Genomic DNA, 23,045 nt, shown 5'->3' on the forward strand with positions numbered 1-23,045 from the left:
TGTATAAAGAATATACACAAAAAATATATATATTTTCATCACCACCAGCAAGCGCAGGACAATAAAACTGACACACCTCGACCAAACTGATTTTAAAACAGAACCCGATGACAGCGTTAAGAGAAATTTGTATGGTAAACACCTTTTTCTGATGTGCAAATACCTCAACATTGTTCTTAAGTGCAGTACTTAAGTAAATGTACTTAGTTACTTTCCACCACAATGTAGCAGCAGTATAAAGCTTGAAACAGGAAGTCAGCAGTTGATAGGAAAAAAAAATAATAAAATCTATGAGTTGCACGTTTTCTGTATTTCTGTCATGTTTAGCTGAAAGAGTTACTATCAAGCATGCACGGGAGGAGCCGAAAACCGAGTTTCCCATCAGATGTTAACTAAGAACATCAGCGTGTTTTCAAGCCAAAACACAGATCCATCACCTGCAGCCTCCTTTTCAGGGAGGTTGAAAAGAAACGCCCCCCCCAAAAAAAAAAAAAAAAAAAAAAAAAAAAAACACACACAACAACACTACACACCAACATGATGCACGACAAGCGTTATAGGAAAGTAATGTCAAGCAAACAGCAAGCAGCACACATTGCTAGACAGGTTGCAGTCAAACAACTGTTAACACAAAAAAATACCAGCTCAGCACACCAACTCAAAACATGCATGTTCGCACAAGCAGTGAGGACCCTGCTTACCTTGGTTGGAGTGATGCGGTGGTTCCCGGCAGTTCAGCTGATTAACTCCTTTGCGTCCTGATGGCAAGCTGCAACATCATGTCTCGTAAACAATGACTTCCACGACTTGGAGGCGCACCGGCGTGGCAAACAGCTGATGGGAGTTCTCCTGAAGCCAAACAGCAGCAGCAGCAGCGTCAACAACGTCACTTTTCCTTCACAAAGTCCTACTGAACTGACGTAACTGAACGGATACAGGACTCTCGACATTAGACGCAAGGGCTTTTATATCTCAACAAACGGCCACTTTATAAGCACAGTGGGGAGTTGTGTGGTTGAACTGTGGCTTTATTCAACGAAATTGTTTGCTCAGGCACGTTTCAGCTTATTATTTCAAAACTGACGCTACCTGAGTGACGACGCGACACCATTGGTCAGGCGAATACCACGTGACTGATGACGGATGGCTAATTACACCAATTGGGCTCCAGCTGCGTGTTTGAAATCAAAAGCCCACTTTTCAAATTAAAAGCCCTCCAACGTTTCATACACAGTCCAGACATGTCCAAGGTTTTGACGTAGTCTTTTTTTTTACAAGCAGAAATGGTGACTCCCCTTAAACAATTGTAGTAACTACAGTAACCAGAAAATTGTTCTGTGGTTCTTGCTATTCTATTTTGAAATGTAGGAGTTTTATAGCGTTTTATAGGTTAAATTAATTTCAATCTAATTACCAGGGTGAAGGCAAAAAATATCATAGACATAAATCTCAAAATTACCCCCATTTAAAACTAAAACTATATGCAAGGCTGGATATTTGCCACTAGAGAAAAGTAAGCTTTTATTTTGTTAAAAGCTCAACACTTCCTGGGAAACGACAATAAAAAGTGAACACTTCAACTCAAGATTGAAAGGAGATCCAGAGGAACTCGTTGTGCCAAAGAGAGCTTTATTTAACGTTTTTCTTAACCCATATCCTCTGTTAGTACATATTCAAGCTCATCTTTTATGAGAATTTTTTTTTCTCTCATGAAATCTAAACTTTGTGGTGCCCTTCATCAAAATGAGTGTGTTATTTGTTATTTAAATAATGAAACCCTTAAAGAATACCAAGAAAATAAAAGTCAAGGCAAGAGGTTTTTGGTAAAATATATACTGTTTTATTTATTTCTTCATACAAAGAAATATTATGAATGTTCAGTATTTAATCGTCTAGAAACATCTCTTCCATTTTGCGCTTGCATTGTGTAAAATTAATTCCTTTGATGTACATACCACAAAATACTTGATTTACATGTCTTTTTCATTTTTGCACATACAGATCTGCTAGTCTAAATACATATTATATGTGGATAAGACAAACATTTCTAACATTTTTTTAGATCTCAAAACAGGTTGAATAAAACTCAACCATAACCGATGCAGCAACACGGAGGAAACCCATGAGTGCAAGTTTTATTTGTTTTTTTGTTTTTTTTCTCAGATATTCTCTCAGTTACATGAACTTGATTCAAATGCAGTACTCCATCAGTTTCAGGGAAAATGTCTGACTTTCCTTCCAGAATGTGACAGCTTGCAAACAGAGGTTATCATAAATGCTTTTTTTTTTAATTTTTTTTTTTTAATTTTTTATATAATCCAACATTGCACTAAAGGAGAGAAGGGGAGATGAAGGCTTTCTCCACAGAACTTCGTAAGAGGGGTATCGTCGCTCAGGCAGAGTGAAAGTAAAGGATAACACCACCACAACAACAACAACAACAACAACAACAACAACAACAAAAATACAGTGTAACAAGCCTCCATCTCCCCTGCTACCCACCATTGGTTTGAGGCTAAACCAGGCAGCTGATTGCAACTGGAAAATAAGAGACACTGAACTAGTCATTGCCTGTTTTAATGACAGGAGCAGGTGAACTATGTTGGTTTGAATAGTTGAAGAGGCACAACATTTTTTTTTCTTAACTTAAAAAAAAGGACAATCAAATTTCACCCAAGTGGCAATCTGACCTTTAAAACTGATCTGAATGACTATTCGTGTGAGGATAGGTTGTGTACATTCAGTCTGGGCTCTGCAATAACACACCAAACCCTTCTCTGGACGCCAATAATCCCCTCCACACGGAGCATGCATAGCATAGCGTGGCGTAGCACATCATAGCATGGACGCCGCCCCCTGTGCCCTTATAATAGCGTGCCACCCGCTCGTAAAGACATCACATCAAAGAATGATAACTACACATTTTCTCCCTCTTGCATATCAAGAATTCAAGTAGAAAGACAAAAAAAAAAAAATACTACGAGGCAATGCAGAAAAAAAAAGAAAGAAAGAAAAAAAAAGCAGAGATAGCAACTAAGCTGTGTGAAACGCGATATCAACCCAAAGTTGTTTGGTTTTTTTTGGCAACAAGAGAGAGTTAAGATCTGCTGTGGAGAGGTGAGACGTGAGGACGATGAAGGTGAATAAGGCATAAAGTATAGAGGCCATGGATGATGGCACATGAGGTTTTCTGATGCCACGAGAGGTGAGACACTGAAACCCCGCCTGAGGCAATTCTTGCTGTGCTGCGAGTGCTTCACAAAACCCTTTCCTGTTCCTTTGATCTGTTTAGTCTGAGATCTAAGATGGGGCCTGGTGGACTCCTGTCTGAAGACGCGCCGTCGTTTGTCTGTCATCTTATCTCCCTTTTATGCCCGATTTTCCGGCAGATACGCCTTCTGCTACCTCACGCAAAGACTTTCTGTCTTCACCAGGGGAAACAAGGCGCACAAACTCCCCCTGACCCGGCTCTGCTCGCCTCAACAAATCAAATGCCTCTCAAGGAAATTTGATTGAGACTTTGTGTGACCTTTGAACTGAGCGGATAGGGGCGAGAGCCCGGCTCCGAGCCAACACCGCTTCTAATGGGGAGTTTGAGAGCGCGGGCTCGATCGATCTGCCAGTTACCTTTACCCGATTAGCATAATGTTAACATGGGCCCTTATGTGGTCCGGGATAGGATTTTCCGTTTGATGGATGGGTCATTCATTAGAGCAGGCAGCAGGAGCACTGAGAATGAAAGGGCAGCTGTATACTTTAAGCATGAGTGACACAATGAGGATCAATTAGGCCTATTGATCTAACTGTTATTGAGTGGAATGGGACACAAGCTCCGCTGCTCCTTAGGCCAGTGCCCGTGCAGGAAAAGCTGGATTGTAACAAACTATAAAAGGAAGTGAAACACCTTATAAAAGAATCACACTCAGAAAAGGGTTCGAAGGTTAAAGTTAGGATGCATATATAAACGAGGACGCACATGGATAGGTGTTCTCCACTTCTCTGTGAGCACTCTGTACCCGTAATATGGTGCTTTTCTATTTTTTTTTTCCACCTCCTTCAGTCATCGCTGATTATCTGCATTACGAAGCACCAGTAAATCCACTGAGTTTACAGGACCACGAGGGAAGGAGCGAGAGATTTCAAAATATAATGAGGAATGTTAAAAAAAAAACGTGGGTCAGATGTTATGTACAAATATGGTTAGGCAGCTTAGTGAATTAATTGCTTAGAAATAAAAATAAATTATTATAAAATAGATTTCTGTACATTTTACATATATATAGCAATATCTCCACATCTTGCCGTTGAATTACAGAAGAAAAAAATAATAACTTCTCAACAAAAAAAAAAAAAAAAAAAAAATGTCTTTCATGATGTTCACGTCAATCCCAACCAAAATTATGTCCAGTCATCTGGTAGAACTTCATGTTGAAGGGCCGGTAGAAGTCCCGTAGCCTCTGCACCACCTCGGGATCAATGTTCGGGTGGGTTCGTCCTTTGGTTTTTCCCAGGCAGTGGGGCTTGCTGCTGCCCTCCGCTTTCTTCAGGCACGGGAACCCCTTGGTCTGGTTGAAGTAAAAGTGTTTGTCCGTGATGATCCTCTTGAGCCCCAAGAAGTCCTGCACGCGGCCCAGCTCTCCGGCCGGGTCGCTGATCAGACGCTCGCCGCTCACGAACAGGATCTGGTCCATGGGGAAGTACTGCAGCCAGTTGTCCAGGTGCTTGGCGTAGATGCCGATCTGAATGGCGCTCCACGACGTGTCGATGAGCCCCGTAGTCCTGTTTTTGAAGGTGAGGCTCTCGAAGGAGGGAATGTCGGGCTTCTTGGACAGCGTCTGCGTGTAGTCCGAGATGGCCCTGGTGACCGGGTCCCTCACCACCACGATCAGCTTGGTGTCCCGGGACATGGCGGAGATCCGGGCCGGAGCCTCTCTGGTCACGAAGTAGCTGGGGGTTTTCTCCATGGTGATCTGGCCCTCCAGGGTCTTCGGCATCAGCTCTCTGCAGAAAAAAAATAAATAAATAAAAAATAAGATAGAGGGCACAAAAAGAAGGTTAGGAGAAGGGTAAGGCAGAGTGAGGTCTTGCATAATGTAATCAAGTTGATGGACTGTACTGTGCTCTGCAATCAATGACTCACTGAGCCTGTTTAGCCTTATTACAGGGCTTGAGAAACCTATTAGTGCAGGCAGCTCTCCAACATCAACAAGCTCAGTCACTTATAAGATATCTCACTTCTGACAAAAGACAGAGACCCGTATTAACTGCACAATCACACAGAGGGAAATATTTACCGGAATCTTGTCAACACGATCGACCGCCAGTTTAGCCGTATCATTAGGATTAGGAGCTGGGTTTCCTCACTTCTGCTAATGCTCCTAAATCCTCCCCCTTCCAGATGAATTCAACTCGCCCCTTAAAAATGTTCATTGTTAATAATTTGGAGCCTTGCAGTGCATTTATTTTTTCCAAAATTAACTCACAGCATGTGTGAATTTCATTATCTGATGTGTCTTTCCTGAGCTCAACTGTCCTCGAGCCTCCAAATGAAAAATCACTCTCCCTCTTTAAAGTCTTTAAAGAGTAAAAACGCCCACTGCCTCCTATCAGACCCACAAAAAACACAAATTATACAACAGGTAGTTCCGACCCAGAGATCTGATTGGTCAACTGTACATTTGGAATCAGCATGACATCACACCGTGCTCATCGCTGGAAAATATCACTCCGCCTTTCCAATGGGAATATATAAATGAAATTGAATTTCATATAATATGCAATACAGTGTTGTTTTTACTTGTTACAGGCTTATTAAATTTAAACCCATTTGGTGAAACTGGGTCTCTTTTGGTCCTTTTTTTTGTCGCTCCGAGCACCCGTACCGTAACACCACGGATAGTCGGGCACTGAAAATCGTTTTTTGTTTTAACGCGCCACGGTGCTAAAATCTTAAAAATACATGACTCCATCGATATCGTTTTTTCAGTGGATATCCTACTTCCAACAAGACGGCACTAGCTAAGCAGTTTAGTGTTTCTATGTGCTGCATTTATTTAGTTTGAGGAACCATCTCTGGAAAGCATTAAGACGGACTAGATCTCGTCTCAGTCGCTAGGGTCGTTGCTAAGGGTCGGCCTACTTCCTGGAGTAGTAAACATTGCATGAATAGGAGTCTACTGACGCGACTGATTGATTTGAACAACAAGAATACATTTTTATTACATATTGTATTGAGTTGGTAACGTCATTATTGGCACGACAGTGATGCGGTCAGGACCGAGGCGCTCGTGTCATATTGCTTAACTGCAACATCTCTGAAAGACGATGAGGCTTGTTTCAGAGACGGAATCTGTGTTTTTGACAAGAGTGGGTTTGGTTTTTGGGTGAAGGCTGTGTGATGGGCTTCCTACAGATACGTTACATGCAGACATATAATCAAGAGGGACTTGAGAACAACTGGTTTTGCAGGGAAAGCGACTGCGCTCTGCTCTCTCGGCATTGGGTTTCAGAATCGGTGGCCGACCGCGGAGTCGAGATTATGGTGCAGGCGATAAGAGCGGTTTGACTGACATTGGGAGGCGGATCACTTTTCCCCTCAAGAAAACCAGCCTAGGTTCAAAATGATAGAATGTTACACTTATAGTCAAATCAAATAACACAATCAGTGACACTCAAGACAGGGAGAAAAAAAACCACAAAAAAAAAACAACCAAGGGACGACAATAAATAAGCAGTTTGAATCATTCAAAGGAAAAAGAAAACAAAGGAAGGGAGAGATAACTGAGGGCGCCGATCTATCAGGGCGAACACACTCTCACAGATAAGATCCCTGTTCGCCTGAAGCTCGCCTTTGTTGTTAAGGCGAGAGCACTGATATGCCATTGTGTAGCGAGTACTAAAGTAGTGGTTCCCAATCTAATACTTTGTAATCCTACACAGAGTGTTTACACACGGAGAGAGGTAAAAGACGCCGGACACTCGCGTCCCGTAACGCTCGATTCTTCCCCGGAGCTTCGGCCGCTCCTCGGAAATATACTCTAAAAGCTGGAATCTAGTTCATGTCCATCCAGCGTCATGGTTAATTCATGTAACATCAGCTCTCCGTCGATGCACATACACACAAAAAAAAAATTCCCCATGAAAGCTGGGGCTCGGGAGGGAACAGAGAGAAATGCCCAGGGTGATGTCAGGTAACCAATAAAATGCCTCGTGGAAATAACGCTGGAAGATTTGTGTAATCCTAATGCAGTGCCAGTGATCTAATTATGATAATATCATCTTGATTGCTGACACATCAGACGGGTGAATGGGGAGAAAGCAACGCTGTTTCCAAAAGCTCATTAAATGCCTATTGAAATCAAAACAGATACTGCATGTGGTTTGTATTGCAAGAGCATGACGGATCCAGAGAACCGTTTCAGGAGATATAAATGCAAACAACGCAGGAGCCACAACTTAAAAGTGTTTACACGGCACCTCTCGAACGTCTTCAAGGAACATAAACCCAACATGCTTGACTTAAACTGCGCGCTATTCGTCATTCTCTCGATGCACAATGGCGATACAGCCCGCGAGCCTTTTTGTCGGTCCTTGTGCTAACATACAAAAAGAGTCTAGAGCCGAACAGAGGAGGCAAATGGCTCCCCTTCTAATCCGATTTCAACATGACAATGCTGCGTGGAGATAGGGAGGAGGCCTGAGTTACAATGTGCATAGTGATAGATTATGCTGATCCAAGCTCAGGGAATCCTTGGAAAGAAGAAGAAAAAAAAAAACACAACATGAAGTGTTGGGGGTTGCAGGAGCATAAAACCAAGGGGACGGTCAGACAGCGAGGGAGAAAGAAGGTGGTGAGGAAACCCTGAAAAAAAAAAAAAAAGCGCCATATCCACAAGAAGAGGGCCCCCCCCTAATAAAAAAAAAAAAAACTCCACCTCTGACTTTGCCCACTCTCTCTGCCAAAGAAGCAAAAAGCAGGAAGGGAGAAAAGAAAGAAAGAGGAGAGGGGAATTTTAGTGGGACAAGTAGCTCTTGGAGAAACAATGGCCATTATGCTCTTTTTTTGATTTATGAGGTGCTGCTTTCAAAGAGTCCGTCAGCAAACAGGCAATTCTGTGACACCGGGCTCCTCTTTTTTCCTGCTTTTCTTTGAAAGTGAGCCGTTGTCCCCGAGCGGAGGGGTGAGCAGGGGGCAACGGGTCGGGGCAGAGGGGGCGGGGACGGGGGCAGGGGTAGAAAAGAGGGCAGATAGAAGAGGAGGAGGAGGAGGAGGAGAAGGAGGTGTGTGTGTGTGTGTGTGTGTGTGTGTGTGTGTGTGTGTGTGTGTGTGTGTGTGTGTGTGTCCCCGTGCGTGTGGGGGGGGTGGGTGGAGTGCTCATTGGGAGCTGAGTGGAGCACTTCGCCGTCCTTCTCCAACCTCAAGTAAGAGAGGCCGTTTGGAGAGCTCTTAAGTGGAGCGTGTGCCCTGCAAACATCACCCTGTCCCACTTAGATAACGACCGCTGCACAGGCCGCCGCGGTCGGACACAGGTCGCAGGAATGCTGTAAACAAACTAATATCACAACACAAACACACTTCATTGCTCGCTGGTACTTTCAAATGATATCTATCGGTGCTATTTCCTTTCTCTCCGCACCGTTGTCCACTTGAGGATGTTTCCAATTTGAAAGACATGCCAGGGACAGTGATGAGACGGAAAGCAGAAGCCCCCCTGTCACATGACAGCATCAAACAGGGGCCGGCGGAGTGCCGGAAAGGAAAAGAAAAGGGGGGGGGGCCCTTTTCTTTTCCTTTTTTTTGGGGCCCCCGTGTTTTAAAGAGCCCTCATCCTGCCGGAGCTAAACAGTAGGCAGGAAAAAAAACACCAAAAAAAAGGGTTATTTCTGTCTGATGCTGCTGCCTCCCTCCTGTCACATTTGATTTGATGATAACTGGCTGCCACTGAGCTCTCTGTGTCACAGCGTCCCTCACAAAATGACTGGTTTGCTCACAGACAAAAGGAAAAAAGCTATTTGGCGGGTGTCCATCGATTTTGCGTTTGATACAAAAGGCTTCTCAATTGTCTCACATGTCTGGATGCTGAAAGCATTTGAATCTCAAATTAGGGTTTGCGTATTTGACTACAGACAAATCGGAGGGCATTTTGTGTCCAGCGGCGGAGGAGAAGGCGTGGCTTTGCACTTTGCACTTACGGGCATTTAAAGCTGAAGCAGTCTGGTTTCTACGGCTGGAAGACCCTGGAGCGAGAGTTATCTTCCGGAGGGACAACACGGTAGCTCTAAGTAGCACTACGTATAAACTCAATTAATCTGTCTGAATCAAGGAAGATAAGGAAACTAACTTCTGGGAGATCAAGCAGACAGTCATCCGCAAACCCTCAGCCTCCAGTCCACCCCCCACCCCGCTCCCTTTTTCCACTGATCTACGAGGTCCACTCGACCCCCGGCAATCAGGGATTGAGGTCCGATAGCTAAGTGACACTTCACAAGTGAGAAGGAGGAGAGGGAGGAAATGAGCGAAGGAGATTCTCAAAGGCTCCCTTTCTTTTCCCGAGGACCTCTTACCCCGAGCCCCTTCTCGTGAACCAGCGCGGTAGACGTCCAGGCAGTTTTCAGGGAAACACAAAGAAATATCTTTATTCCTCATTGGACGATAAAGATCTGGAGCACCACTTGTTCGATCGCAGTCGAACGTGTTCGAGGTTTGATCTCTGGGACCCCGGAGACGCTAAAGCATTCGGGCGTCACGTGTAAATGCAAACAAAACGGATTGATTTTACGTCGCATGATATGACGCACTGGAAATCCCTTTTCTCTGGTGTTTTGAGGAGGAAGATTGGAAAAGATGAAGCAAATGTGGAAGTTTGGATATAGGAATTGGAGTCTGATTTGAAAGCGCTCAGTAGCCTGCGTACTATAAAATGGAGCTGCAGTAAGCAGCATGTTTACAGCGCGCGCACACACACACACACACACACACACACACACACACACACACGATGGACACTACCAAGGGAGGTCGGCATGCTCTGCCGGCTCACTGAATATTTTCAAAGTAGCATTTAAGCACACACACAGACGAGAGGCCAGACATTTTGAAATACACTCCAGTGTGCCTGCAGTCTGACATTATATTTAACCGCAGAGCACGGCTTCGGCTGTAAATTAAAAAGAGTAAAAGAAGATAGTTTACGGCGCAGAGCAGGAAGAAGCGCTGCGACTGCAGTCACAGGAGCCCCATCTGCTTTCTCTTTTCGAGCACTCGGGGAGTTGGAGTCCAGGTGTAAGTATGCCGCCACTTAGAGGTTCTGACAGTTCATTTCCTGGCTGAGAAGAGCCAGAGATCTCCTGCTTAAAAGTGAGATCCTGCAGACGTGCGTGCTGAAGGGGGCCTTGTGTGTATCTATATCTGACGTGTCTACGGTTTCGTGTTGATATGCGTGCCTTCGGCAAAAATACGCACACCTTTTTGCACTTTTAGTGCGTACCTCCCACCTGCTCGTAACTTGACGCCTAGTGATGAACCTTGAAGTGATGCTGCAGCCTCATCGACCCGATCAGACCGAGGTTTCAAATTAACAGGCTTCACTGAATAATGGTGTCACTGGAAACTACGGCTGAAGGTTACTGAGTGGAAGCCCCCTCCAAATCATGCGTCTGCCGCGAGGATTAATAATGCAGGCTGGCCTAGTATCACACACTCAGACCTGGATGGCGGAGGGGGAGAGGGGGGGGAGGGGGGCTGCATGAGATGGAGCGTATCATTGCAGCTGTAGAAGGAGGAGAGCGCTATTTGAAAGCTGAATTCCTCCCGCAGATTACCGGCGAGGCTGTTGTCAGAAGTGCCACGGAGCCGCAGCACGCTGTTTTCTGCTTTATCTCTGTTGCTTGACTGAACTCTGCCTCTCCAAAAATAGTGAGCGCTGATGCAATGCTTAACCTTTTTGCCCAGTCTCAAAGGAGGAGGATTTTTTTTTTTTTTTTAAACTCTCTGCAAGTAGATTTTGGGAACAAAACACTTCAGCTACAATTTGAAAAATAAAAAAAAAAGCGCTTTCTTATTTCCAATGGCAGGATCTTTATTGAGGGTAGAAGAAGGGCCAAACACGCCACAACGGAGTCTAAAGTCAGGGTATAATGAAGGAGCTTTTCCCAGAGCAACACGTACTGACAGCAGAGGTCGAATTGGTCGGAGGACCTCGTCTTGTTTCTCGCTCGGTGACACTTTGACACCTCAACTCTGGGGCCGGACTTGGAGTCCCGGTCCTGGTTGATGAATGCAGCTCCCAGACCCTGAACTCCATCAAGACGTTGCACTGTGTCAGAGCAGCCTGGGAATCTACTGACCCTCCAAGTAAACGAAGCGGTTAACCCGAGCGACGCAACCCGTCCATCCATCATCTTGCACTGAAATCAGGGAGTGGATCGCAGTTTTGTTTTTGTTTTTAATTTATTTTGTATTTTTTTACTGTAACAGCCCGAGTGTAGAGAAGTGTGTAGGAGAGGCAGGGCGACTGACTGAGACGATGTGAAACGACGAGGGAGGGAAAGACGACGAGAGAGGGAGAGGGAGAGGGAGAGGGAGAGGGAGAGGATGGGAGTCAGTCATTGCGGTCACAGACCATCCAGCCTGGTTTTGGACACAAACCCGGCCTGGTTTTGGAGGCAACATCAGACACAAGTAAAGTAGAATAAATAAATAGAGAACAAACCACCACATTTAATGTCAATGGTCTGTATGCCCTACAGCATATTACCCCCTCTGCTACGTCCTGAAAATACTTAAGTGAGGTTGAGACATTCTTCAGTGATACTATCGTGGTACATTTCATATGTAACCATCATTTTTTTTTTCCCCCCGCTCAGAAAAATCAGTATTTGAAGTATATTTGTTGCCGTTTGGCACCTTTGGAAAAAAAAAAAAAAACACAGGAATGTGTGGTGCCGCAGAGGATTTTCTTTTCAGGGGCCTGGAACCACATCGGCCTGCGGGCCGTAGGCGGGTGCCGAGAATTACCGAGTGTTAATAAGCCTGCAGTGAAGCGAGGGAGCCCACCATGTGGCATAAATAAAACAGAGGAGAAAGTCGCGAATACCTCCCCCCCCCCCTCACGTCCCGTCACGAAATCCGCTGTCCCTTTCAAAGATGGCGGTGAAAAAAAGATCCCGTAGTTTTCGGTTCCACTTAACACCTCACCGGTTTATTTGTTTGACGGGAGACGAGTCACCTGAACTCCGCCGCAGTGATTGGGCCGCTCTTTGTGCGCGCCTTCCGCCACACACACACACACACACACACACACACACACACACACACACACACACACACTTTGAAATCCACCACTTGGTGATATTAGCTCGAATTTGTTTAGCGCTTGTAATCCTCTCTAATCAGTGTGTTTGCTTTGAGTGTTTACTGAAGGTGTTAGGCCCCCTCTCCCCCGAAGCTATAGCCACACATTCCAGCACTCCATCAGGACGAGGGCGCGACGGGCTGACAGCTCGGACCAAACAAACTGATGAACCGCGAAAGGTTGAAAAAAAGACAACAACAACAGGGCCGAACAAGAATGAGGAGCTGCAGGTGAATGCTCAGTTTGTGTGTGTGAGCGTGTGTGTGTGTGTGTGTGTGTGTGTGTGTGTGTGTGTGTGTGTGTGTGTGTGTGTGTGTGTGTGTGTGTGTGTGTGTGTGTGTGGGCAGAATCAGCCATTCTGACTGATTTCCTGACACTTGACATGCACCAAGAGGCACATGACTCCTTGATCTAGCTACAGCAAAGATGAATAAAAGATGAAACAGACTGCAGAAGAACATACATGCCACCACCCCCTACTCCCCAGACACACAGTCACACACACACACACACCCACCCACCCACCCACCCACCCACACACACACACACACACACACACACACCCACACACACACACACACACACACAGAGCGAGACAGAGGGAGGGAGCGAGCTACTTTGCATCCTGTTTGAATTGTCTGTCATCCGTAACTGCCTGCACACCTTTTTGAAGACAGGTGAACTACAAAGTGTGTGTACGAGGAAGAGGGGATTTCCTCTCCACTGTATGTCACTCAGCGAGGTGAAAAAAAAAAAAAAAAAACATCTTCTTGTGCGTTTGGGCTCTTATTTGGCCTCCGTTACTGCACACTGCAAGTTAATGGTTTACAAATTCCTAAAGACAGCTCGCCAAGTTCAACATATAATTAGCTGCATTGAGTAACAATAGCGCCAGTCAAGACAATTCAGAGATGGAGAGAGTGGCAGCAGCAGTCCGGAGGCACTATTACTCCTTTCCCTGGATTTGACTCGATATGTTGTCGGCTATAATATCTCCAAACATTAAAAACTATAACCCTGTCTTCCTTGGTATGTTTAGGTGCCACATAATCGCTGGTGAGATTAAATTTAGAGGCAATTTTTATTTAATGAAAGAATGAAGCAGCACATGTATAAACTGCATTTGGCAGGAGGTGGTTGGGGTGGATGGTGGGCACACAAAGCACTCAACACGTACACCAGAGATCGTGGTTACACTAAAAGAGATAGAAATTACAGAGCCCGATTTTTCCTGTTTAAGTAAGTACAGTAGTTTATGAAAAGAAAGTGAATCACAACGTCGGCTAGGAAGAAAATAAGAAAATAAAAGCATGTCAAAGAGGAAAATTAGTCCACGCCGACACCCCTCAAACTATATTTTGACCAAATTGCGCAAAATGACATCACCACGATTTTGGCTAACTTGCGTCTGCGATGTTTCGGGAGTGGACGTGTAAAGCGGGCGCAGATATTTGTCAGTTTAATATCAGTAACAGCTGATGGTCGTGGAGAGGAGCGGCGGCCTCCGGGGACCCGGGGCGCAGTTTCCAGAACGGCCCCGCTGATTGCAATCAGTTAAACGAGGGAGGGAAAGAATCTACGCACGGTGGAAAAATAATTGGCGTTGAGCAGAGTTTGGCCAGGTTGTCTCCCCGAGTTGAGCCGGAGTGTCTTACGAGAGAGAGAGAGAGAGAGCCCGGCAGCACCGGGGAGCAACTCTCAACGGAGGGAGTGACGAGTGTCGAGGCAGCCGCGGCGGAGAGGGAGGCAACTCGGTGCTTCTAATGAGCTCTGCTCTTTTACTGCCAGGCTAATGGAAACCTCGGGGGACCGCTGCTGTCGCACTGTGTGTGTGTGTGTGTGTGTGTGTGTGTGTGTGTGTGTGTGTGTGTGTGTGTGTGTGTGTGTGTGTGTGTGTGTGTGTGTCCCGTCCTCTCTCCCGCAGGCAGCCACGCTCTCCCGACACCCTAATGGCTACCTCTGGGACTGAATACCTGGGACGAGTGAAGCTTCACAGGTTTGCCGTCATCGGTTTCTCCTCTTCCTCCTCGACTACTTTTTTTTTTTGTCTTTCGCTTTCACTGACGTGACAGTGAATACTTAACGAAACCACATTAACGTGTGTTTTTCCGCCGGCCTCTGGGGAAACCCGTTCTAATGTGCCAGTGTTTATTTAGCGGCAATGAATGACCATAAACTCTGGAGGGAGGATGTCTGGTTCTGTTCTGACATGCGTAACAACATCCAAATTATCACCTCATTAAAAAAAAAAAAAAAAAAAAAAAAAAAAAAAGGGTCTCATTCACACGAGGCACAGAGGGAGGTTTGTACGCCGCCTCCTCCGTCTTACGGCTCTTCTCTTCCTCCATAACAGCTTCATTAGAGTTCTATTAAGTGTTTTATTGTTGTCGAATTACTTTGACTTCATCGCCAGTGCGCAAAAGTGAACAAACACGGTCACGTGACTCCCCAGCCCGAGCGAATGAGCACAAACAATATGGTGTGTGTGTGTGTGTGTGTGTGTGTGTGTGTGTGTGTGTGTGTGTGTGTGTGTGTGTGTGTTTGCATCATCCTTGTGAAGTCGGGAGTGCGTGTGAGGGTTTGACAGCGACTTCCTGTCAGCCTCTTCTTTTATCCACTGACTTCAGCAGGAGGTTCTTGTCTGCGGCGGCCATATTGTCTTCTCCGGTAGTGGGTATAGTGTTCACTGGACACCAGCAGACGTGGACGTGGAGGAGGGGGGTGGGGTTGTGGGGTGTGTGTGGGGGGGGTGCAGGTCACCACACCACAGCGCTGTCCCTCCCCTCTCCACAGGTCTCTCCTTTCACTATTAACCGGTTGTAATTTGCGGATGAAAGCCGCCTTTTCTCTGTTTCTCCACACACACACCCCACCCCTCCACCCCTCCACCCCTCCCCCTCCCCCGGTCGCTCTGTATTCTCCAATGGGCCGTGCCAGCTTACAGGCCGCAGAGAGAGAGAGAGAGAGAGAGAGAGAGAGAGAGAGAGAGAGAGAGAGAGAGTCCCTCCACGCTGACCAAAGGCTTCTCCGGGGCCACTGGTGGTCAGTGAGGCCTGCAGCGAGCCCCGCCCTGCAGCGAGCCCCGCCCTGCAGCGAGCCCCGCCCAGCAGCGAGCCCCGCCCAGCAGCGAGCCCCGCCCAGCAGCGAGCCCCGCCCAGCAGCGAGCCCCGCCCAGCAGCGAGCCCCGCCCTGCAGCGAGCCCCGCCCTGCAGCGAGCCCCGCCCAGCAGCGGACGAACGGAGCACGACATGTGACACTATTCTTACACATGAGCGGCGCAAGTGCACAGCTGGAGCGTGGAAAGAAAAAGCGTTTCGTAAGGGGTGGGGATTTGGGGGCCGATGTTTTTTTTGGGGGGGGGGGGACACGGTATCATTAACAAGTAATCTGGGAAGTGAATGTGGAAGTTTAGCCATCACGGAGGCACAGTTTCAAACTGCTTGTTTTCTATGTTGGCCCACTGCGAGTGAGGATTTGAGCCCAGGATGTGAACCTGCTGTCAGCTGTACTGTTGGCTGGTAGCCGGCCGGCCGCTCGGTCCCCCGGAGGAGCCGGGGAGTTCCAGGAATCAGGAAACAATCAGAGAGCCAGAGTATCTAATCATCTGAATTCAGCAGCGTCCTCTCCGAACGAGAGCCACTTCAACTCTCCCTGCTCATTGAATCTGTCATGAAGTTTTAAAACACTGCAAAAAAAAAAATAAATAAATAAATAAAAAAACATCCTCCTCATTTTCTAACTCGCTGGGTTTCAAAATTGTGCCGTCATGCTGTTGTTTTCTGAGGATATGAAATCCCCAGCGGGGTTCGTAGCTTCCAGCAGCTTTGTGTAGCTCTGCAGATGGTCAACAGAGACCCTGTCAGCGAGCAGACGTGGGTCTGACCCCAGCCAAAGGCCCTTAACCCATCTCTACCACATTACCTCCAATCAGGCCTGACCGATCAATACCGGCCATCCCCGAGGAGCCACGGCCGTGGCAGCGCTGGCGGAGGGCTGTCTGCGTGTTTCGGGCCTTTTGTGACTGCAGATGAATATCATTCGTGGTTCAACAATGCCCGCTGACTTCCTACAAAACAACCCATGTATGCAAACATCAGCGCTGGGTGTTTTTTGTCGGCCTTGATGCCTTTCACTGACGCTCTATAGAACCAGGTGGCCTCTTTTTGGGCCATTGAGAGGGAAGGAAGGAGGGCGAGGTCAGCAGAGAGTGGACGGATCACCTACGTGGCGCCCCCGCGGTGGGCAGATAAAGGGACGTGCACCCATCCAGAACTGTCCCCCAACACGGCCAGGAGCGGCAGCCTGACTCCGGCTCAACGAACGACCAGCGGGGGCGGAGGTAGATAACGGCTTTCAAACGGTGCAGACTTCTGCACAAATCCCGAAGTCTGATAGCGGAACCAAGATTTGTCTTTTTTTGTCTTTTTTTTTTTTTTTAAGGGACCCCCCCCCTTTTCAACAATGCTCCACTTGTCCTTTTGTGGCGCCATAAAGTACTGAACGCCGCTTTGTAAAGCGTGTTTACCTCGACTGTGTTTTTTTTTTTTTTTATCACTGACTAGATACAAAGGTTGACCAGAGACACGTCCTGCTCGGGGATGGCGCCGGCTCTCTCGACGGCGAACGAGGCCCAACCTTTGATTATGAACCACATCACACAAGGACTCAAAGCGTTCAGTCTCCAAGTTAACATGTTGTATTATTATGGCACACCAGTTCTTTAAAAAAAAATCACCACTTGAAGACAACTTTTCGCTTTAAAAAAAATCTCCAGAGATCGACACGACTGACGCGCCCCGGCAAAATAAACTTCGCTCCAGTGCAAACAGAACGCCACCTCATGTTACTCATGAGCACCATGTGGCTCTAAAACTCCGTAACTCCACTCTGCCCGACATGTGTGCAGCTTCTTGTTTAATGCTGCGGGGGGACGGGGGCGGGGGGGGGGGGACGGGGGTAGGTGGTGGGTGGGTGGGTTGGGTGGGGGGGGGGACGGCGTCGACGGTGCCTGGCCCTGACAGTGAGCCGAGACCAGAGCCCGCGACACGACAGCAAAACCGCACTGGAGTAATTACATATCAAAGCCCCTTCATAACCAATAGGGCTAAATGCAACACGAAGAGAGCAACGTGCGCCGCAGACTGACAGGACGGAGACGAGGGCCGCAAGTCAACAAGAGTTAGGAGTAAATAAAATGCCTCTCCGGTTGAAAGGGAGAGCCGGAGCACTCGCAGCTGATTTGCATGAGCCGAAGCACGTTTTACAAAAAGTGACACACCGTGTCAAACAAACAGCAAATGAAGGGTTAAATGTAAAGTAAGACTTGGCAAATTCAAGTGCTTCTCTTGTCGCTTCTACACTCCTACAAAGTCTCAATGAAAACAAATGCTAATTTTTTTTTTTTTTTTTTTTAAATCCAACATTTCTTCTACGACCTTTTCACGATTTTATAACGTTATATTTTCTTGTTCATACACAGTTTTTATATCTTATTTTCTCCACCTTTGACCATGTGTCTCTTCGTTTTCTCCTGTAAAGTGCGTTGTAACTTCTGATTGTGAAGCACAAAACGTTTAATTGCTGCGTATGTTTGAACGTCACAAAGTTGGAAAATTTGAAATGAAACAAAGTTACACAAGTTGTCGCTTCACTAAAAGTTCACCCTGCCGCCCCTCAACTCTCGTGTTTTTACTCCGATCGGTTTATCAAACTTTTGCAGGCGTTAACTCTTTGCGTTTGCGGCTCGTGCGCGTGCTGAGGAGAACTTTTTTTTAATTTATCGTTTTCAGACGACACCAGTTGCACTTTTCGCCGCACCGTGAAACAGGTGCAGACAGAAAATAATGAACCAATGTTCCTGTTCACATTCAGTCACATTGGCCCGTTGAGCCCTGACTCCCTCTGTGTGTGTGTGTGTGTGTGTGTGTGTGTGTGTGTGTGTGTGTGTGTGTGTGTGTGTGTGTGTGTGTGTGTGTGTGTTCCTTGGGGCCAGTTTATGCATGACCTCACTGTGAAAATGTGTACCTCCTGATACAAAGACCCCCTCGGTCAAAAGCATGAATCGTGTGTTTGTCTTTAGCACAAATAAAAACTGTCAGAGTACATCAGAAATCCACAATATGACTTGTTATCACCACCTCCTTTTCATTTTCAAACTTAAAGAGTCTTTTCTGGTCCCTCTCTTTCTCTCTCTCTCCGTCTTTTCTCTCTATGGCTGCAGTTTACTAGCTGGAATTCCAACTCTAAATGTGCGTCCATTGTGGGGGGGGGATGGGGGACGGGGGACGGGGGACGGGACGGGACGGTGTGAGCTAGCTACAATAGCGGATGGCGGGGTGGGGGTGGGTGTGTGTGTGTGTGTGTGCAAATGAACAAACGAGGAGAGGTGAGTTACACAACTCGGACACAAACACGCACGTTTGAACCGTCTCCACGGACGACTGTGATTTTTAGATCACTTTTTCACCGACTATTCATTCTTCAATGCAATTCAGCCTCTTGTGCGGAACGTCCCAGCGTCCTCTCCCGAGTCATCTCCAGTATCTGGTCCTGACGGAGCATCAGCAGTTTCCTCCGTCCATCCTCACTCCACAAAAAACACAAAACGTGTTGTTTTTTTTTGTGTTTATTTTTTTTTTTTTTTCTTCTCCCTCCTCTCCCTCCGCTGCAGGGACGGCCTCCAGCAGCTGTTTCACTGCAACGCGCATTTCTCACCGCACTTCGTCCGTAAAAGTATGTCACGACAGATTCAATCCGAGCGCACTTCTATCAGGAGGAAAACACGGGGGTGAATTCTTGTTTGGGAAAAAAAAAAAACACAAGTGTCCGGAGATCCTGCTCAAGCATCACGTTTCTTTAGATCGCAAACAAAATCTGGAATTGTGCACTAAAAAAAAGTTTTGTTTTCAATGCAGAACACACATATAGCCGGTGTACATTTATGTGTGTGTGTGTGTGTGTGTGTGTGTGTGTGTGTGTGTGTGTGTGTGTGTGTGTGTGTGTGTGTGTGTGTGTGTGTGTGTGTTTGTGTGAGCTTCCACTCCATCTCAGAAAACCTTGAGTCATGACTTCTTTACATGGTTTTGAAAGTATTCGATTTCATGGTTTAAAAAAAAAAAAAAAAAAAAAGTAGCAGACAGCATTTTTCCACAGTTGAACAGTCGAAGGTGGAAGTCGGGTGAAATCGCAGCCGTCCTGCAAACTCTCACCAGTAAATCGCCCTGAAATTATATCTAAAATTTCTCCCGAGAGCAGGGCGCATGGAACGACGTGCAGATCAAGGAGTGGTGTCTTTATTTTAAATGCTGCCAACGCTCGGTTCCCATTCAGCTCCTTTTCCCTCCCTTTATGTCGAACATTGTTGGGCCCCCTCTTCAGCGTCCTGCGTATGAGAGCCGGGGCCAAATCCGTTACTTTTGGGCGGCCACAAAAACACCGAAGAAACTTTCTCTTATTGTGTTTGACGAAAACTTAATGGAAAAAAAACCCCAAATTGGGGTAAAAGAGTTGACATGATATGAAAACAAAAAAAATGTCTGAAAATAATTGGCAATTTTTGAATTTTAAGTGGAATTTCAATAGCCAATCAATAAATTGATTTGGTCATCTGCTATTTATTCGCCAGAACTTAACCCTGATGATAGAAATAGATTTAAAATAATTACCAGTCTAACTAAGCACTGATTTAAATCAGATTAAATAAAAAAAAGTCGCAAAAAACTAACTCAAAACTCAAGTAATTATTTTCATTTCAATGAAGAGGGCTGTTTGCACTGTGACCTTTCATGGACTGTCAGTAAGCTCAATGCTCCCTCGGCTCCTTGCATCAACACTTTGTGATGTAAATGACGAGGATACTGTTAGTTTATCGACCTCTGAAGATGTTAAGCAGTTTGGGTTTTGTTTCTAAAGAGGATCCTCCTCACTTTATTCTGCAAATCCCCCTTCTTTTTTATTTTTTTCTTCTGACAAGGTAGGCTATGAAGGCCTGTAGAGCCCATTGACATAAGAATGCTCCAAACTCTTTCACATCTATCAACACTATTAGGTTTAATGTTATGCAAGACAAAAAAAAACACAATAGCCTACTATTCCCTTTTTTTCACGTCTCAAAATTGGTCTCACAAACAAGTTTAAAAGAGTTAAGAGATTTTTCTTATTTTTTTTTATTTGGATCTTGTCACACTGGGCAAATTTGCTCGAATTGTGCTCCACGTTTATTGAAGCTTCTTTTCACAGTGTATTGTAGTTAAGTGCAAAACTCGGGTCCTATATTTTCATACATTTCCTACTCACCCAAATGTAACCGAGAGCTGAAGGCGGCGGAGTCAGACTACAATCCCCTTAATCGATCCTAATAAATGAGATTTAATTTATAAACGCGAATCTCAGTCGCAAAAAAAAAACCAACAACAACATAAAATCCAACTAAATTCAAAATTGTAACTTGACAGACGAGCCTGAGGACGCGTCACCGTCAAGGTGCAGTGTGGCACTGTGTCCAATAGAGATCACTGCACATCGCAAGAAAACAGGCCAGCCCGACCGTAATGATCTGCAACTACAGCTTCACAAAGTGCCCGTTCTTCCAAAACAAAATTACATACGAGATCAAAATCAGTCTGCAATCAAACCTCAAAATTAACAGCTAATAAAAAAAAAAGACAAAGAAAAAAAAGAAAGGTTTTAATCTGTGAGAGCAAACAGCCTGATGGACTCCGAACAAAGCAGGGGACACAAACAGCGTCTTCCCACCCTGTTTATTTAAGCTTGATGTGTTTACTTAATAAAATAAACTCCAAACCAGCTGGATCATTTTTTTTTAAATTTGGTACCGGCTACTTTTATTAGGTCCAAATTACAGCTCTTGTTAGGGCATTTTAATTAATTAGTTAATTACACCGAAGGCTATAAAAAAAAAAAAACGGGCGTTCATGCTGCTGTGTGAGAAAGAAATGAACGAATAAAATCTTATAGAAACGATAAAACGCTTAAATAGAGGAAGATAAAAAAAACATATTTTGTCCCTCAGGTTTACCGATCAAATATCAGCATCACCGTGCTGCAGCGCTGCGTTGCCAAGTCCTCCATAAATTCTCCAAGGGAATAATAAAAGCCTCTCAAACGCTAACAGTAAAAAAAAAAAAAAACAGTTCCATTTTGTTTTTTAAGAACTTTCAGTCAGCATCCACACCGCGCCGGAGGATCATGTCTTACCTGTACCACTCCAGTCCGTTGTCGTAGTTGCGGTCGAAGAAGTGCGGCTCCGCTCCGACGGCTCTGATGTCCGGATGAACCCGGAGAAACTCCAGCAGAGCCCGGGTCCCTCCCTTCTTCACCCCGATGATGATCGCCTGCGGCAGCTTCTTGCTCCCGGAGCCGTTGGAGAAGCTGGACATGGCGCTGGGGTCCGGGGCTCCCCTCTGCTGCTCGCCCCGCATCTCGTCCCAGTCGTCGGCCCGGTCCGTGTCCAGCTCGTTATTGAGCAGGTCTCTGGACGCGGCGGTCCTGATGGACGGCTCCTCGTAGTCGCTCTCTATATCCTCCCAGGGCTGCGGTTTGGCCAGCAGTCGGGACACCAGGTCCGTCCTGCCGCTCTCTGTCCTCTTGCCCACCGCCGAGCCGGTCTCCTTGCCCCGGTAACCCTCCACCACCAAACTTGGCACGGTGGAGCAGTAGCCCACGCAGGAGTACAGCATGTATACCCAGATTAAAAACATGATGCTGAGCAGAATGAGTTTCTTCTTCACGGGGCTGGACCAGAAGGCATACAGGCTGTGGCACACTGGGCTATATTCCATAAGCCTTTCGGTTGAAAATCATATCCCAGCGGCGCATATTGCCCTACTCACTCCCGGTGGCACCTCTGCAACCCTCGCAAAATTTACGCACATGCTCACCTATAATAAAAAAAAAAAAAAAAAAAAAACAACAACAAAAAATAAATAAATAAAACTCACACCTAAAAACAAAACGAGAGCTAATCTGAACAGAATCGAAGTGAGCGATATATCCAGGAACGGAGAGGCATTGAGCGATTTGTAGTCATAATTGTGGCTAAAAATGTGTGGAAGTGTGGAGCTGCGACAGACGCACCGCGGAGCTGCAGCGGCCGCGTCGCAGGTTTGTTCACGCTGTTCCGCGCGAGCTCCGCGCCTTATACAGAGGCGCGCGCGAGAGCGACGGCGGCGGCGGCCAACGGCTGCAGGGGACGCGGACACGCAGCCGTTTGTTGATAGGAGCGGACCAATCAGAGGGAGGGAGGGGCGGTGCCGGCCGTGGGAGCCTCGGGATGGAAATGAAAGCGTGCGGTGCTGGTGAGGGGGGAGGGTGAGGGGGGGGGGGAGAGACTCTGCTGAGAGTTTGGAAAACTTTCTTATTGGTCATAAGAGTTTCAATTAACTGCAGAGTCTCACGTCCCGGTGCACACTTACCGTTCACGTGAAAGTGTAACCGTTTCAGTCTGGTTTGATCTCATTTAGGCAAACGGTTTATTAGGCTTAACAATAAAGAAAATAAACTCCAAAATATATTATTAAAAGCCCTTATTATGCAAAATACTGCCATACATTTTTTTTTTTTTTAAATAATAATAAACCAGCAGGTCTACCTACATAATCAATTCAAATGGCGTTTAAACTGACTCAGATTTGGGGAAATGACATAGTTTGACTGATATTAACACTAATGGAG

General features: G+C 46.2%; 1 protein-coding gene across 1 annotated transcript; it reads right to left on the reverse strand.

Annotated features, from left to right (window-relative positions):
• Positions 1-1,824: 1,824 nt before the first annotated feature.
• Positions 1,825-22,463, reverse strand: hs3st3b1b (heparan sulfate (glucosamine) 3-O-sulfotransferase 3B1b). The gene is made up of 2 exons (XM_069160218.1): positions 21,570-22,463; positions 1,825-5,001 (listed from the first exon to the last, which is right to left on the reverse strand). Exons 1-2 carry the CDS (start codon positions 22,151-22,153, stop codon positions 4,383-4,385), a joined length of 1,203 nt encoding a protein of 400 aa, XP_069016319.1. The 5' UTR covers positions 22,154-22,463; the 3' UTR covers positions 1,825-4,382.
• Positions 22,464-23,045: the final 582 nt, after the last annotated feature.

Source organism: Embiotoca jacksoni, unplaced genomic scaffold, assembly GCF_022577435.1.
Source record: "Embiotoca jacksoni isolate LCO1_2020_lvr unplaced genomic scaffold, fEmbJac1.0.p SCAF_26, whole genome shotgun sequence".
Lineage (NCBI taxonomy): Eukaryota > Metazoa > Chordata > Actinopteri > Embiotocidae > Embiotoca > Embiotoca jacksoni.